This window comes from Mchenga conophoros, linkage group LG5 (genome assembly GCF_057382185.1).
Source record: "Mchenga conophoros isolate Kocher_MC1m ecotype Shallow Benthic linkage group LG5, M_conophoros_male_GT1.1, whole genome shotgun sequence".
In the NCBI taxonomy this organism is placed as follows: domain Eukaryota; kingdom Metazoa; phylum Chordata; class Actinopteri; order Cichliformes; family Cichlidae; genus Mchenga; species Mchenga conophoros.
Window position 1 is genome coordinate 16122206 of NC_140530.1, and position 16422 is coordinate 16138627.

Sequence of the window (16422 nt, forward strand, 5' to 3'; positions counted from 1 at the left end):
CCTCCTTACCCCTTCTAGGACTCAGATCAATTTCACTGTGGCCATTGATTTCACAGCATCTAACGGTGAGTGATACTAACAGCAAAGTGTGTATGGAGAAGGGGGGTCAGGGATAAAAATATTTAGCATTGCTCCAAAAGCGTGGCACGTCCAAATTCACAGTGACACAAACCATCACTGCAGGCATGCACGTTGTACACATAGTGTCTCTAACAGCCGATGCCCTGGAAAGTTCTTACTATATGTTTTTTGAGAGCTTAAAGGGTAATTAGAGCAGGCGTCTAAGTTTTAAAAAGCAAATAGCACCACACTTAACTGTCATTACAATACTTATTCCAGTAATTATGACTGAATGCAGTACTGCAAAAGATTTATCTACAAGTCCTAGCTGTCAGCATGAATCACAGTTATTAGGGGGGAAATATAAGTTTCCCTCTTTCCTTTTTTTTGATTTATCACAGAAGAAAACTTATTTCCTCCCTCAACTTATACCAGCCTGTTTAGTAAAGCTAGTGTTTTTAGAAGAACTGAGCAAAGATTTATGAGCTGCATCAAGCAAAACTCTGATTTTACATAGTATAATGTATTTCTATGCATGTTTTCATATGTTTCAATAAATCCCTATACCTATTTACCATTTTCCTAGCAGACTATAAAGAAAGGAGGGTTTGCTCAAGACTTTTGCACAGTACTCTATCTGTGAGTCCATATTTGAAACCACCTTCGAAGGGTTGTGAGCCACAGATGGTGTTTTCAATCAACTTGTGGCTCCAGAGTATCTGGTTAAATCTCTAGCAATAGTGTCAGATACTAATGTCAGTTCTGCTTTTGTCAACCTCCATCCCACTTTAAAGACCTGCTGCATCAAAAATATGTTGTTGTTTTTTACAGTAAATCTGCCACCGTTTCCTGTGAAGGCTGGATGTTAGAATGGAAAGCTTAGCAGCTAATAAGAAGGGTGGAATATAGCAGACAATCATTTCTGTGCTGCTTCGAGATTTGCAGTTGTGGTGTTAGTCCAGGTGATATGCAATTTGTTGTTATACCCCGGGCCCTGATAAAGTCACTTGACCAGGAAAGCAGCAGGATTTGCGCTGTCAGATAGGAAGTAATAAAACTGGTGAGCACATATCACCAGCAACCTCACTGAGGGCAATGACAGCAACATTTTCTAAACACATCCAAAATATCCCAGCTGGGCAGTTAATACTGAATGACTTTATGATGTGCCGTTACAGCGGGGCTGTTTAAGAAGGTCACAGTTGTTGATAAGCTTACAGTTTGTTACAACGACTAACAGGGGTGAACATCACAGCTCAGGCTCACTGCAGTTATGTTAATGTGATCAGTGACCGCAGCTAATTGCTATTTTTAAATGTTAGAAAAAGTCCCACCCAAAAGCAGAACCTTCGATCGATTGCACCTGAAATATGACTTTGTTGCTTGTACATCAAGATGAGCTTATGATTGATTTATTTGTCAACAGGTAACCCCTCCCAGTCCACTTCACTGCACTACATGAATCCCTACCAGCTAAATGCTTACGCCATGGCCTTGAAGGCTGTTGGGGAGATCATTCAAGACTACGACAGTGACAAGATGTTCCCGGCTTTAGGCTTTGGTGCCAAACTGCCGCCCGATTGGCGGGTGTCACATGAGTTCCCGCTGGTATATGTCCCCCACCTCATATTACCTTTGACTGAGTTTAGCTGATTTTAAATGTTTAGCTGAATAATTTATCACTTTGACAGTAACTACAGTAAATATTGTTTAGGTTTATTTGACTTTAAGAATCTTGAACTGGATCTTGTTTCTATTTTTATCCTTTTCAGAATGGAAACATTGAAAATCCATACTGCAATGGTATTGAAGGCATCTTAGAGGCATACCATCAGAGTCTAAAGACAGTGCAGCTGTATGGGCCGACAAACTTTGCTCCTGTGGTGAACCACGTTGCCAGGTGAGAGATCCATCCAAGCTGGTGAACTCTAACAGATGCTATTTAAATACTTTTTGGGACTTTCCACATAAGTTAAAATGATTTTACATGCAAATTCAAAAAACCGTCTTGGATTCTTTATTTATATTTCCCCCTTTCTTTTCTTCTTCATCTTCTTCTTCTTCTTTTTTAGCAGCAGTCATTTTTGTTTTATCCCTGTGGATTTTCCTCTTGTGGCAACTGTTTATGCTTGTCTCTCTGTTATTATGATTTATACATTATTTATATCCAAATGCTAAAAACACAGTAATATTTAAAAAAAAAACTCTGCAGCTCAGAAAGATTATCTCAGAAACGTATTTTTTAAAACAATTTATATGCAAAGAGACCGGCAGCCTGCGTTATAGTCTGCTCGGTGTCTCAGATAGAATCAGCTGTTGTGGGAATTTATTGGCATAAATAGTGAGATTATCTTTTCTTTATAACATTGGAGTTAAAAAAAACTCAACTTTAACATTTTTGACTTCTTGGCTTCAACTTATCTGACCTCTCTGCTTCACAACAAACAGCATGTGATGTGCTTCAGAATGAATTTTAATTGGCTCACAGCAATCAAAAAGCAGTCACACATATAGCCAGTGAAATAAACGACCAACAATCTAAGTCATATATTTTGACCTGCCACTGTATTTACACAGCCGTGGTGTGACGGGATTCGGTCGGTGTCATTTTTTGCCCTCACTGGCACATTTGTTGAGCCAAATCCAAACAGCTCTCCATCTGATTATGACGACGCTCTAATTAAAAATGTAATTCTGATAAAAAGGTATCTCACTTTTTTAAGCTGTGGCTTTCGGCCAGTCGGTATTTAGCATTTGAATAAGTCAGCTGATTTATAAAGAGATTTATTTTAACAAAGAAATGAATCAAACGGTGAAAGAAGGCTTTGTTTTAAATCTGCTTGATCTAATTAATCGCTCTCTTCTCATGGGGTGTTTTATTGCGTGTGAGCTGAAGTACAGCAATGACAAAGAACATTTTTTATTGAATTTGCATGTAGTGAGAGTGCTCGATAAGGCGTGCACTGTCATCCGTTTGTTTTCCACATCGATGTTTTGATCAATTCATTAATAAGTCTTGAAGTCAGATTTGTTTCTGTATTAAAACGATAACACGGCATCGTGTAATGATGGCTTCTATCTGTGTATGCAGATACGCAGCGGCGGTGCAGGACGGCTCTCAGTACTTTGTGCTCCTCATCATCACAGACGGCGTCATTTCAGACATGGCCCAGACCAAAGAGGCCATTGTAAATGTAAGAATGGGAAAGTGGGAGAGCATTTCCTGTTCTACAAAAAAAGGCTAGATACACCCAACTTGTTTTGGCGTTAATGAGGACACTTTTGAACTCAATGATGCTGTGTAGCGTAGGCTAAAGGCCATTATTTAAATAATAAATTGTAATTTAAGAATATAAAAGTGTTTCCTGGAGATACAAAAATCTCAACAGTCTTATTTCTGTGCCCAACTACAAACAGAAGCTGATTAAACTTTGTTCCCTTTACTCTACTCTCTCCCATTCATATTTCAACATGCTCAGTATTTCCTTTGCTTAGAGGGGACTATGTGCACTTGTTTCACTTCGGCAAAGAATGACAGCATTCACTGTTTTCTGCTGTCAGTAACAACGCTAGCACCAGTTCTTCTCTCCTCTGCTCCCTGTTTCACCATATCTGTATGCATATGTGTGGGCAGAGGGGAACATGGAGTAGAGCAGAGCAGACAGATGTAGTGGAGATTAAAAAAATAGTTGAATTGCCAGCAGCTCATTGCTGTCGGTGCTGATAGAAGCGAGGCTAGTGCTGAGCTGAGAACTAGCAGCTCCTGCTGATAACATTACAGCTGCACCTTCTAACAAGCAAAGACAGAAGGGCTTTGACTGATTCACGGTGCCAGAGACGAAATTCACCTATACGCACCACAAGAGGTTACTTTGTTTGTCTTCATACAATCTTGTAGCAGTAAGGAGCGCAATCAAACTCATTTTTCATCAATATGGAGCAACAAAACTGGTGTAGTGTAAAATGAAGTGCAGCAATAAATGTTGTTTTTAGTTGATTTTAGGGATGATTATGCGGTTAAGTGTGCACTGATTGCATGACAAACTCAAGGTTACAGCAAGAGGGCCAGGCAGCCTGTTTCACTGTTTCTAAGCTACAATGAGCTAATCAACTGTTGGCGCTAACTTTTCATGAGGTATCAAGTAAAAGTCTACTGATTGAGAAAATTACATATAGCTCTGTTGCTCAGTACGTCCTCAAATGTCTTATTTAGTCTGACCTGCTGACTGACAATCAATGGACGTGTTAGCTGCAGCTATTCAGCTGCTTTTGGAAATAAAAATTGTTATGTCTCCGATCAGCTCTAGCATGCCCTAAAACTTCTCTGTGGTTTTCTCTTCAGTCCATAGAACAGCACTGTGGTTTAATAATGGCCGCTGCAGTACGCAGAGAAAAAGGACTGGAATCATGGCTTCGAGCAAGCCGCATGTTTAGAACTGTAATTACACGTTTAGAAACTTTCTCATCAATGATACATAGACCATTAAATTACCTTAAGGTATTCCCTTTCTATCAGTGGACTATTAATAAATACGAGATGTGAAAAGATGAAGGGCATCTGGCGTAAAAAATTTGCTAAATCAAATATGCGGAGCTCCCCGCTGTGGCGACCCCCTGTGAATAAGACAGCAGCTGAAAGTTTGGCTTATTTATACTGCCTCAGTAAATAAAGCAGCACAGCATTGTGTATTATTCCTCAGAGCTTCCCCCCCAAACTTGTCCTCACACCTTTCTTTCCCCAGCCTAAAACAGTAGGTAGCTGCTGTTCTCCCCTTTTTCTTTTCCTCCGTCTCTTCCCCTTTTCTTCCACTCCTCCTCAGCCTGCCACAGGCACAGAACACCCAGCAGACTGGATTTAAAGGGAATTTGCGACTGTTAGTCAAAACATTAGAACAGCCACACCTTCCTTTTAAGATCTTGCCTGCTGCTCTATCGCACTGCCTCCACCTCTTCTGATCTACTGATGCTTGTTGCTTCCACTGCTTGCCTTTTTACCCTCCACGGATCCCGGGCGAGGGAGGACACATGTGCTGAGGTTATATAAGCCTTTCTCATACATATTCACACTTGAAGAAAGATCTAAGAAACAGAGTGAGAGGAAGTGAGTGCCTGAGTTTATATTTGTACACATGTACGACAACTGGAGAGCAGTGTTTGCGGTATGTCTGGTTAACATGTGGACATGTGGCTTATCATGCGGGTTTATCAGTCACAACTGATTCTGCTGCATTAGAGAAATCCACCTGTCAATCACTCAGCAGCCCCCTCCTCTGCTCGGGTTGCTCTGCTGCCTCATTTTCTTTACCTCTGTGGAATCATGAGTCTCCCTCGCTCACACACACAAAGACCTGCTGTCTCGCTCCATCTTTTTCCCACTCAGAGATCTACACCTCTTTGTCTTCATCTGCACCCTCCATACTTCTGTCACCACATTCAGACTATAAAAAAAATCCTCTGCTGCCTTTGATTTCCTTCCTTTCTCATCTTCTTCTTGTTATCTGTCTGTGCTTTGTGCTCTGTCTCTTTATCGGTGCAGGGACCCAACAAAAGCACTTCACTTCACAACCATTTAACCTCCATTTTTTTTTGCACTGTTTAGATGTTGATGCGAAATCAAGTTTATGGTGCAGAGAAATGAGCCCTGTTGAAAGAAAACTGAAGTTATGTGGATGCAGCTGCAGTTTTTTAAGTTAATTATCCTCCTGAAATGGAAGGACATAATTTGAGTTTCAGAAGTAGCGGCTGCTGGATCTCTGTAGAAATCACAGCTAGTAAGGGAAACACAGCTCATTGCTTTTCAATGATTGTTAAAAGATTCAAATTCCTGTGGTAACAGTTCGTGTATATGACACGACCTTTTCAGCATGCGTCTGTCATGACCGGCATAATAAAGTCGAGCATATAATACACGACACCTGGGAACATATTTATCACTCAGTTTTTATTCTTGAACAAATGGGCATTTGTTTTCTGACAGACTCACAAAAAAGAGCTTTTATGTATTCAAATAAATAATCATTAAGGAAAATGAGCATGATGTAAACTGAATGTATACCAATGAAGTAAATTTCATTAGATTTTTGCAGGTAAGTCAAATGGTTAAAAAACAGCATTTTGATGCATATAGTAGCTACTCTGACTTTATCAGCTGTATTCAGCTACATCCTTTATCTAATGTAGGTTTTTCATACTTGCATCCTGGAAGTGAAAGCACAGAGTTTAAGGTTTTCATCAACTGTCTTCGTCAGTCTTTGTATGTTTATGTGATATCGCATATTACAATCCTAAAGACGATACTCAACTGAAAACACGAACCTACTCCTGCGTTTCTCTGTAATGTAAGAGAATATTTATTATAGTGATGTTCCTTATCGTCTCCTTAACAGATGGACCAATCTCAACAAAACATTGCACGAACATCATCACACATACAGCAATTATTAACGTGTATATGTTTTAAAAAACATTTATTATAAATCCCAGTTCTTTTTATTTTTTCATCCATGCAAATGCAATGTTAAATTCTCTATTTACGTCTATTTGTGTTTCACGGTCACCAAAATTTGCATCCAAGTGTAATTTTCTTCATGTCACTGCTGAATAGGAAGAATCTGAAAAAGCACCATAGGCCAGGATAGTAGTAATAATAGGAAACAATATACAGCTAGTGGCTAGAGAGAGGGACAAAAATGAACTATAGGGCTGACCTGAATGTTTTGTGAGAGGAGTAACCTTCCCCGTAATGTACATATGTTTGTCACACAGGCACTGTCATGTTAGTGATCACTGTGATGCTGAGAAAACTGTATTCAATATAAAAAACATTTTGTGGGTAAAATCTGATTACATTCAGCCACATTCTTCTTAATGCAGTCAATACTAGTCTGTCAAGATGTGAATGATAGTGGGCAGCCAATGTCAGACAGTCTAGCAACATAGCTGACCATGTGTGAATGAAATGGTTATTACTCTAAACATAAATCCATAAAGCCCCTTAAGCTCATATGTGTAATTGCAATAACACAAACACTCATCAAAGCATGCACATGCCTGGCATTTGAATTTAAGAAGCACAAACAAAGTGAAGTTGCAAGTTTTGACTGACACTTTGTTTTGTTGTCTCATTAGACTGGATCTCTGCTGCAAAACAGGGTGACAGGAGGACTGCAAAAGTGGGGCATGGTGGATTGCCAGGTTATTTTTAGTGGCATTTGATGTTGAGATGTGTGTGTCTCTGGCTGCGCATACACTTACGGATATCTGCGAGTATGAGTGGGAGGACAGGCACTGACAGGAGTCGCGTTGAACACTGATAATCGCGTTGATGTGATGTGGCTGAGGTACTGAGGACACAAACTGCTCTCATCCCTGTGGGAAAAAAAGAGGTTGCCTGATTTGCCACAGTGCATTTGTCTTGTGCCAGCAAGTTTAACCCTGGTGATGTGACTGCTTTGTAAAAAATATGTGAGTCTAGGAAACCTAATTAGATGTAACAGGAGATTTTGCATTGAGCTTTCATGGTGTCATTTATGCGGAAAGGCCACTTCTAGACATAAATGGATAAAGTACAATGCTTAGAATATTAATTTATGTCTAATATTTATTTCTACAATTAAAATTATGCAACATTTCACTTTTCGTGGTTGCAAACTCCACAAAGATTGACTCCTAAGCTAGTTGGGAGAAAACATGCTGTCCAGATGAGCACTGAATAACCTTTCCCCTTTAGCAGATATTCTGATTGTGAAAATGGCATTCTAACATACAAACATCTAATATACAAATATTTGTTTGTATCACCAGAAGTTTACAAGTTGTTGCTTATATAATAAAGTATGGGGCAGCATGGTGGGGAAGCGGTTAGCACTGTTGTCTAACAGTAAGAAGTTAGCCGGGGTTAGGTTAATTGGTTACGTTAATTAGGCAGCCGGCATGTCCAAGATGTTCCCCACCTCTCTTCCCATGGCAGCTGGGATAGGCTCACTCCCTCTGCCACCCTAAATGTTCTCTTTGTTACACTTGTACACTTTCATGGTACTGTGCAGATAGCTGTGTTTCCAGACTGACTCCATTGAGATTCGGGCTCTGGGAGGTTCATGCCGTTATTTGTGGAAACTTGTATGCGTGTTGTCATGCAGTGGAATAAATTTGTGACCAATAGGATGGTTCCCTAGTGATGCTGCATAATGGATGGAAGACAATGTAATGTGTCATGATAGAGCGATCCAGTGGTTAAGTGGTAAGAACCGTCACTTCAAAGCAATGAGGTTCTGGGTTAAACTTTTATGGGTGGATTTTCTATCTGGGCCTCCCTCCGGGTACTTTGGTGTCCTAATTAGTCTAAAGACATCCAATTTATTGATGATTGTAAATTGCCCACAGGGTTGTGGTCAATAAAGTGCATAGATAAAGTGATGCATGAGTCATTAAATGTGGCTAGACTATGAAAGTACTCTATAAATGCCAGTTTATTTCCAAGTGCCTTTTGGTTGCACGCTGCACATGTTTATATCTCAGCTGGATGAAGTTTGTTTTTACTTTTCATTCTTTCTTTTCATTTCTTTTCATCTACCTAAGTGAAAAATACCAGCAAATCTAATGAATGCAGGACAGCCCCGCATGTTCCACTTGTAGCTTGTGCAATTATGTGCACATTAATTGTTGACTAGACATATACACCCACAGAAGCTCTCTCACACAGACTGGTAAATTACAGCACAGTGAGAAATAATTTAGGAAATGTAGCAGCACCATATTATTTGCTGTTGTGTTCATTTATTTTCCATCTAAGGTTTGTGCCGATCTCTTCCACAGTATCAAGACTAACTGCACTCGACATGAGTCCCCAGTGTGGCCTGGGAGTGGCTGGGTGGGTGAATGAGGATGGTTGCCCTAGTGACTGAGTTGGCACCTCCTCCCTCTCCCTCTTCTCCTGGTTCATAAATGCGACCATCCAGCTGTTTTCCCTTTAGTCTCAGCCAGCTTCGTAGTTTCACACTTCTGTTCGGCATTCATCCAGGCGGCAAATTCCGACATAAACGTCTACAAATATTTGTGTGAAAATAAAAAATCTGCCACTTTTAGCTATTAAAACAGCATGAGATACCAGTGTGGCATTTCAGATGACACTACTAGTGTTTTCAGTGAGTTAATCTCCATTCCTCAGTCTCACAATCAGCATTTAATGGTCCGTTGCTGAGTGAAGCCTCTACATAACAGCTGGTGTCATTCAAATGACAGAAAATTGGATTCTGAAACATCAGAAATCTGGGATAAGTTTAGGAAAAAGTATAGATATTTTGCATTAGCATCTTGTTTCATTAGCTTTTCTGACTGAGCTCTTGCTTCTTTCTCCCCCTTTTATGTTTTCTCTGAAAGTCTGTTCTTACCCAAAGGTCATTTAGCTAGTTAAAGGTTGATATAGACCTTTTCTGCTGCTGCAGTCTGCTGCATGTAAAAGAGCGTGTAACTAGTACAATGTCATTATGTCACTGTAATAGGCACAAGAGGTTAGTGGTAATGGTGACAAGCTATGTGAGCTAGAAAAAATTGAGTCGTTTCATTTCTATTTCTCTGCAGGGTGCCAAGCTTCCTATGTCAATCATCATAGTCGGAGTGGGTCAGGCTGAGTTTGACGGTACGTTAGCTTTAAATTTTTACCTTTAGAATGATTGTAATTGTAAAGACCTGGTTTATTAAGGAGGTAAAGCGTTTATGTGCGTGTCAAAATAAATGTGTGATGAAAATTATTATTATTATTAAATTACATCATGCATTATCTTCTGGAGTAATGAAAGAACTGATATAGCTGTGAGACAGCCTCTATCAGCCAATCAAATCAGCCAACCAGTGTATCAGTCATTCTCCACGAATAATTGACAATTTAATTCAACTCGCAGTCTGTTATAATAAGAGCTGGTTCTAACCTCACTGGCACTAATTCTGAGAAATACCAGAGAGAAAATTACTGTACAAACTCATTTGTCTCAGTAGAGAAAGGAATGAGGAGGTGGATGCAGGCATAATTGTAGAAGAAATGGCTGGGGTTAATTGCTGGGTTTGCAGTATTTAGTGCTGATGATTCTAAATTGCACAGTCTATATTAAAGGACTTATTAGTTGATTAGACATGCAAAAAAGAACAATTATAGCTTTTACTAGTGCTAAAAGATCATATTTAAATTTGGATTTTTATCATCTGCGATAAATAAACCTTTTAGTGTCAGAACCTTTTGTCACAAAGGCAGCTGCCTCTAACCAGTTTTCACACTATGTGTGTGTGTTTGTGTGAACTTGTGTCTTCCAGCTATGGTGGAGCTGGATGGTGATGACATCAGGATCTCATCCCGGGGGAAACTGGCAGAGCGAGACATAGTTCAGGTGACTGGCCTTTACAGCATGAAACAAACTTTGGCTGTATTCATTGCACGAGTCTGAGAATCACGTTGGGGTCAAAGGTCATGGAATTTACACAGAATATCTTTTGTCAGTGAAGAGAGAGACAGAAAACAACGGTGAATTATATCCCCCCCACGAATCATTACAAGCAATAACAAAGGGTAAAAAAAGTCTTTAAGAGTAATTTATCAGACTATAGAGGGAAAAGATGTCTTTTTGCTCGAGCACATTCATTCTCCTAAGGGAAACCATATCAGAGGATTAGTGACGGATGAGCATCCTAAAGCTTTCAGGATCCTGCAAATGTTGACTAACATAGGGGCTTAAACATGAGCCTCAGAGATTTCTCCGTGCGGTGTCCCACCCTGCTCTCCAAACCTGCTTGTGTACAGTGTCAAAAAGTATTAGGAGCTTTCCATGGATCACAACAGTTGTCCAATAAGCCCGGATGATATTATATCAGCTAGGCAAAACCATGTGCTCTTTAATAGTTTCCCACATCACACCACTCTGTATCGACAAACTTTAAATATTAAATCACTGTCATTTCAAATCATTTTTACGTCTGTTGTTTTTCCTCAGTTTGTTCCTTTCAGAGATTATATGGACCGGACAGGTAACCACGTACTAAGCATGGCACGACTTGCTAAAGATGTGCTAGCAGAGATCCCTGACCAGTTCATCTCTTACATGAAGAGCCGGGGAATCAAACCCAACCCGGCGCCACCTCCTTACACACCGCCGGGACACACACATCACCACACTCAGATCTGATGCCCTCCTCTTTGGCTTTTCACTGAGGACTGACAATAATCAGCAGCTTCTCAGAGTCCAGTGGAAACTCTCTGCCTCCTGTTTTTTTTTTTTTTTTTTGTGCAAAAGGAGAAGGGGCACCACGAAACGGGTGTTGAATTTTGTGCTGTACACTCCAACGACTCTTGGAGTAGTACTTTCTGTTTTCCTGTGATATATTCCTCTGTTTGGTTTCTCTTGAAGAGAAACTACAAACCTTTCAGGACTCGTGGGTAAAAGCCTTTTAGGCTGTGACTGTTTCATGTCCAATATGACAGCAGGTTGGTTAAAAACGATCATGTTGTGGTTAAAACTTGTGCCTGTTTGTGGTTGTTTCTCTAAGTGTATCAGGACATGTGAACTTTAACCTGAACCTTGCTCGTCAGTCACTGGTGTGGCCTAATACAGTGAAATTTTTTAGGCACCTTTTTCCCTTCTGGAATAAGTTTTTATATTTGGGAATATTTCTGTATCTGCTGATGCAACCGTTATGAAGAAAGAAAAGCCGTAAGAGTGTCGTTTACAATTTATTACCCTGAAGATTAATCAGGCTTGTCATACCATGACACTTCACCACCTGTCCTTCAGAGATTTAGCGAGTAAATGTTTATAAGAGCATGTCATATAAGAGTTTAAGGCACATAATCCAGTATTTATTCTCAAATGTTATTCAGAGTGGCATGGACCTTTGATAGATTGTTTTAACACCATAAAAATCTACCCATTTTGAAGTGGTCAACAGTTACTTTAAGTGAGTTGGATTGAAAAGCACAACCTGACTACACACAAGTGTAAGAATTATGAAGATAAAAGGTTAACCCCACTTAATCATTCTGCTGCTATTCATTGTGTTTGAAGAAACTACAACTGAGATACTTTTGCACCACAATCAAAGGTGCATGTAACTTTCTACACACAAGTTTTAATACAGAGGCTTGTTCACCACAGGATGTGTTGCACATGAAGAGCATTAACTACAGCCCCATTTCCAAAAAAATTGGGAAGCTGCATAAACTGCTAATAAAAACAGATTGTTGTGATTTCTAAATCATTTACAGTAATCCCTAGATTTACTTGAAAGTGCTACAAACAGATAACATGTCTGTTGAAAGAGACAAATCATTTTTTGGGGGGAAAAATATTTCTTCTTTTTGAATTTCATGCCAGCAACAGTCTTCAAAAACTTTGTGTCAGCGCCAAGAAAAAAATGGGTAAGTTGTGTTGAGGCTGAGTCTTTCAGTGCGACTGCTCTTCTTCATTCTGTGTCGGCAAAGAGTTTCACAATTGAAGAAGGTCTCTCCCGGTAAATAAAAAAATATTGGGATTTCATTATCTTCCATATATAATATCGTAATGTCTGGAGAAATCTCTGTAACACAAGAACAAGGCTGACACCCAATGTTGTATGACAACCATGAAGTTCAACTGCCTCAAACGCCCTTTATTTAAAAACAGACACAATTCTGCAGAAAGAATTACAGACTGAGATCAGCAAAACTGTAAAACCCAGGAAAGATGATGTAATGCTTTGGATTAGATGTATGGTAATCCCTTTGTTTTAATATTTCCTGAGCAATCTTCAAACATTGCATCTTTCTCCTGCCTTAACAGATGCTGCATGAGCTCATAGCTAATTTGCATGCGGTTGCAGAATGTAAGTACCAAGGCCATTTCTCAGTTGTTACTGCTTATCCCATATTTAAAACCTAACAAAATGTGCTTTCAATAAAAAAAAGAAATGAAAGTTCAAAGAAATGCAGCTGTTAAACTGTCAGAGCGCGGTGAAGCAGAAGCAGAACACGTGACTCTGAATGTTTAAATTGCAATTTTGTACATGTTTGTCCATATAGCAGAATAGTCACACCCCTAAACATGCCCCTTTTTCTTTTTTCTTTTATATATTGCTGGCATTGAATCCAAAATACCCCCCCCCCCCCAAAAAAAAAACAAACAAACAAAAACAAAACAAAAACAAACCCAAAACAAACAAACAATCACATTATTTGATATATTGTCGTTTTTTAATGGCATTAATTGCTGCATTCTGTTTTGATTTACATTTTGCACAATACCAAGTGGTTTTGGAAAAGGATGGTGATTTACTGTAATAGCTTTTAACCATTGAATCCTATAGACTTTTCTTTTTACTTATTTTGAAGTGCACCATAAATATAAAATATATAAGATTGTACATTTAAAAAAAAGTAAGTTGGAGACAAAAACGATGATCACACATTTTAACAGTATATATATGTATAAATACTATCCAGTGTTAGGTTTCCAACCTGACCTGATCTGAGTTTTAATATCTCCCGCATATTAACTGTCGAGCAATTGCTTTGATTTGCCTTATTTTTAAATAAAACAAATAATGTTATCAGCACACATGTTGATAGCAAAGGGCATTGTTTTAAATATAATCACATATTTCTGATATTTTACACTGACAACCGAGTAGTTACATAAATATGTTCCCTAACTCATTTTCCGTCCCAGTAGCCGGTTATTTTAGCCTTGATGCTATTCTTAACACGCCACCTCTGCAGCCCAGACACTTTCACTGACAGTGAAAACCTGTAAGCCCCTGGTGATCACGCATCAGCAGCCACAAAAGCTCCATCCTCATAAACTCCTCCCGAGAGATTTTCATGTAATATAGAGCCGTCCTCCCTGCGCCTTATAACAAGTATCTTCTGGCAGATAGTTCAAAAGCAGTTTCCAAAGCTTCACGATGTATTACATTTAGTGGGCAAGAAATCCTTTAATCTGTGCAAAACACTTTCAAGTTTTTGTTTTAATTTGGCTTTCTGTACAATCTTAAAACCTCTCGCATATCCAGTTTTACAGAGTTTATAAGATTCCTCTTTCCACAACAATGCAACAATGATCCATAAAGTCTTTTGATTGTAGCTGTAAAATAATGAAGTAAAAGGTTTTTGTAATGGAAGAAATTGAAATGATATGATCCACGAAACTGAATGAAATTCTTTTGATCATTATACATGCACAATACATATAATACGGGATTACAGTCGTAAGAAGACACAAAGTATTTATGCTTTAGTCAATTACAGTATTTCAGTGTTATGCTTTGTTTAGTATTCATTAGCAACACCACCTGCCTTTCTACTTTAAGCTTTGTTTACTTAAGGAACAGGAAGCATCGCTACATTTATACAAATCACTGAGGAGGGCTATATTTGAAAGCAGCCTATACATGCTGCATAAAAATGAATTTGAAAGGGAGGCGTCTGCGTCCACTTTTAGTTCATTCCATCTTTCATAATGTCATTGTTGCATAGTTTGAAACGGGATCCAATTTTGGTCAAAATTGAAATATGTTATGCTGCAGTCACGCTAAGGAAAACAGTGATTGGAGACTAAAGCACAACCAAATCTTGCAGTCTTGTTGCCTTTGAAACGGCTGCTTTAAAGACGGGGATTGGGTCTGCGACCAGGCGACTTCAAAGCCACTTTGGTGATAAAATGACTATAAGATAGAGTCAGTCTGCTATCAGTTTGTGACTGAATGGGGTCAAGCTGGGAAGTACATCTATTTATGGTCATACGGCAAAAACTGGAAATATGCTGCCATCTGCATTCACAGAAATTCACATTGAATAGAAATTTGAATTCGTTAGTTAACTTCAGAGTCTAGCCAGAACTTTATAGATTTAAAACAGAGATTTAGACCTTTCTCCATGAATGGTGACGTAGTTGCTGCAGCACAATGATTTAACTGCAGAGTGACACCGGCGCTTTGAACCAGTACAACCAGAATACAACCAGCTGAGTCAAGGACCTTACTGCAAACAGACAGGTCACTGACGAGGTGCATCAATATTTTGCAGACAGGTTGCCTCCCACCAGGCAACCTGTGCAACCACCTTGCAGTTGAAAGAGGTCTACAGGAGCCTTAAACCTTAAATTCCTAGTCACAAGGAGGTTGCTTTCCTGTTTTTACTCTGTGACTGAGACAATAATAACTTAACGACAGATTTCTAGATGACTTGCTTGTGTTTATTTGATTTCTCTCAGTAGTAATAAACGGCTTCTGAATGCTAGCTGTATCATCTTTTTCTATGTTTGTCTCTCTGACTGTAGTCATTATTCATCTCTTAGTATAATTATTTTGCATTCACATTGCTCGGTTTCCTAGTTTAACCTTCATGTGCCCTTCCTTGGTGTAGAGTAAAAAAAGAATAAAGGAAAAACAAGCCTAAAATGAGCAGCCTACAGCAGACAGTAAAACAATGCGTTTTCCTTTTTTAAACGGATAAAGCCAGACAGAAGCATAATTCATCTGAGCTAAAAAGGTGTCCCTTCAGGTGTCTAATGTAGCAAACAAAGAAGGCCTTAAATAATGTGAAAGGCAGTCTCTCTGTCTCATTTAGTTCTGTACAGAGAAGCAGCTCAGGTGGAGAAGTAAGTGGAGGAGAGAAATTTGATAAATGGGGGTCAAAATGGAAACAGCAATCTGGTTGTTCGTGCGACGTAAAAGAAGAAAGCGTCTGTTTTGTCTGAATTTTGAAGTGTATTATAACAGCTTGTTCACATCTAACACTTTATGTTTGAGAGGAGTTCCTACTGTATATGGTTAATATATTTTTGGCAATATTATTGTATTGAAGATATCTATTGATTTATTTTTGAAGTTTTTATGACAAGCCATCACTCCCCTCTTCTATGTCATTATGGTGACTTCATCTTTTACCCAAAGCCTGATTTATTAGTAGGATTATCCACTGCATGTTTGCTTGAGGTACTGTAAGAGTGTTTCACTCATGTTGCCATGATCTGTATAAAAATTGGACCCAGCCCAACCAGATTACATACATTACTGTGCCAAACATGGCAGTTACAGTGGACTGTTTGCTATTCCTTCTTTATCATGCCTGGTTGTTCAAACATTTCCTGTCTCACCAGTGGTTGAAAAAAACTGTAGCTAATTTGCATGTTACAGTTAACACTTTATTTATTTATTTTTTTGTCTAATTTAACAAGCTATATTTGTTGTTTATATCTCTTGTATTTTCCGATTAGCATGATTCCCTATTTTTATGTTAAAAGGGTTTTTATCGTACATGATTATTGTCATATGGTGGGTTGTGAAATGCTTTGTATTGGATTGCCTTAAATGAAAATTAATTAAAAAAATTGCTACTTTTACAAA

At 38.9% G+C, this 16422-nt stretch overlaps 1 protein-coding gene across 2 annotated transcripts in view; it reads left to right on the forward strand.

The window, feature by feature from the left end:
* cpne5b (copine Vb) overlaps positions 1 to 16422 on the forward strand; it is a 144674-nt gene extending 128252 nt beyond the window's left edge. For both annotated transcript variants that reach the window (XM_085273604.1, XM_085273605.1), the window contains exons 15-21: positions 19 to 65; positions 1487 to 1668; positions 1833 to 1960; positions 3152 to 3254; positions 9640 to 9697; positions 10366 to 10439; positions 11040 to 16422. In XM_085273604.1, coding sequence (XP_085129730.1) covers positions 19 to 65; positions 1487 to 1668; positions 1833 to 1960; positions 3152 to 3254; positions 9640 to 9697; positions 10366 to 10439; positions 11040 to 11231 — 784 coding nt within the window. In that variant the 3' untranslated portion in view covers positions 11232 to 16422. The remainder of the gene's footprint in view (positions 1 to 18; positions 66 to 1486; positions 1669 to 1832; positions 1961 to 3151; positions 3255 to 9639; positions 9698 to 10365; positions 10440 to 11039) is intronic.